Here is an 837-nt window from a genome sequence, read left to right on the forward strand (position 1 = left end):
CCCCGCTGCCCGCACCTGTTCCACTACGCACCCAGCCTCGCCTGACACACCACGCCCCCTGTGCCCCCGCCAACACCCCCAGCCCTTGACATCCACAAACCCTCCCCACCCCACCCCACACACACCACCACCGCGGCCACGCCCCCCTCCTGGCCGCCTCACCTTGAACGACGTGCCCAGGAAGTCCAGCAGGTCTGCCCAGGAGTAGGCGTCGCGCTTGGTGCGCTCCGCGTGCTGGCGGATGCGGGAGAAGATCTGGGAGATGGGGTCCACCGCCCGCTCCACCCCCGCGTCGTCGTACAGGCTGGCCTTGCTCATCTTCAGCAGCCGCAGCGCCTCGTCCACATCGCTCTGCGGTGGTTGGTTGGGTGGGTGGGCGTGCGTGTGTGTGTGGATGGGTGCGGTGAGAAGAGGTGAAGAGATGGGGCTGTGTGGCGATACACAGGGGGCGTGGTCAAACAGGCGAGGCTGGGTCTGAAGCGGCACAGGTGCGAGCAGCCGGCTGCCTGCCCCGCTGGGCCCACCCAGGCCCGCCCCCACCTGCTCCACGGCGTCCGCAAACCGAAGGCGCGCCAGCGCCTGCGACAGCCGCAGGATGGACAGCAGCGTGCGGGCGGTGGTGTAGGAGTGGGGCACATCCGAGGCCGCCTCCTCCGCCCGCATCTCGGCATACACCGCTGCCAGGTAGTCGGTGAGGCCCTCCGGCACGAAGGGGTCGTACTGCTTGGCGGCCGCGATGTACGCCCGCAGCATCTCGGGCGGCAGCGGCGCCGCGCCCGTCGTCGGCGGCGGCCGCCCCTCGCGGTGCACCGTCAGCACGTGCTGCGCCAGGCTCAG

The 837-nt window shown here is 70.8% G+C and overlaps 1 protein-coding gene across 1 annotated transcript in view; it reads right to left on the bottom strand.

Moving 5' to 3' along the window:
- CHLNCDRAFT_52849 (hypothetical protein) overlaps nucleotides 1-837 on the bottom strand; it is a gene marked incomplete at both ends in the record, with an annotated part of 3,437 nt that overhangs the window by 414 nt on the left and 2,186 nt on the right. Inside the window, 2 exons of the mRNA XM_005847114.1 lie at nucleotides 163-351; nucleotides 541-753. Coding sequence (XP_005847176.1) covers nucleotides 163-351; nucleotides 541-753 — 402 coding nt within the window. The remainder of the gene's footprint in view (nucleotides 1-162; nucleotides 352-540; nucleotides 754-837) is intronic.

This window comes from Chlorella variabilis, assembly GCF_000147415.1.
Source record: "Chlorella variabilis unplaced genomic scaffold CHLNCscaffold_12, whole genome shotgun sequence".
NCBI lineage: Eukaryota > Viridiplantae > Chlorophyta > Trebouxiophyceae > Chlorellales > Chlorellaceae > Chlorella > Chlorella variabilis.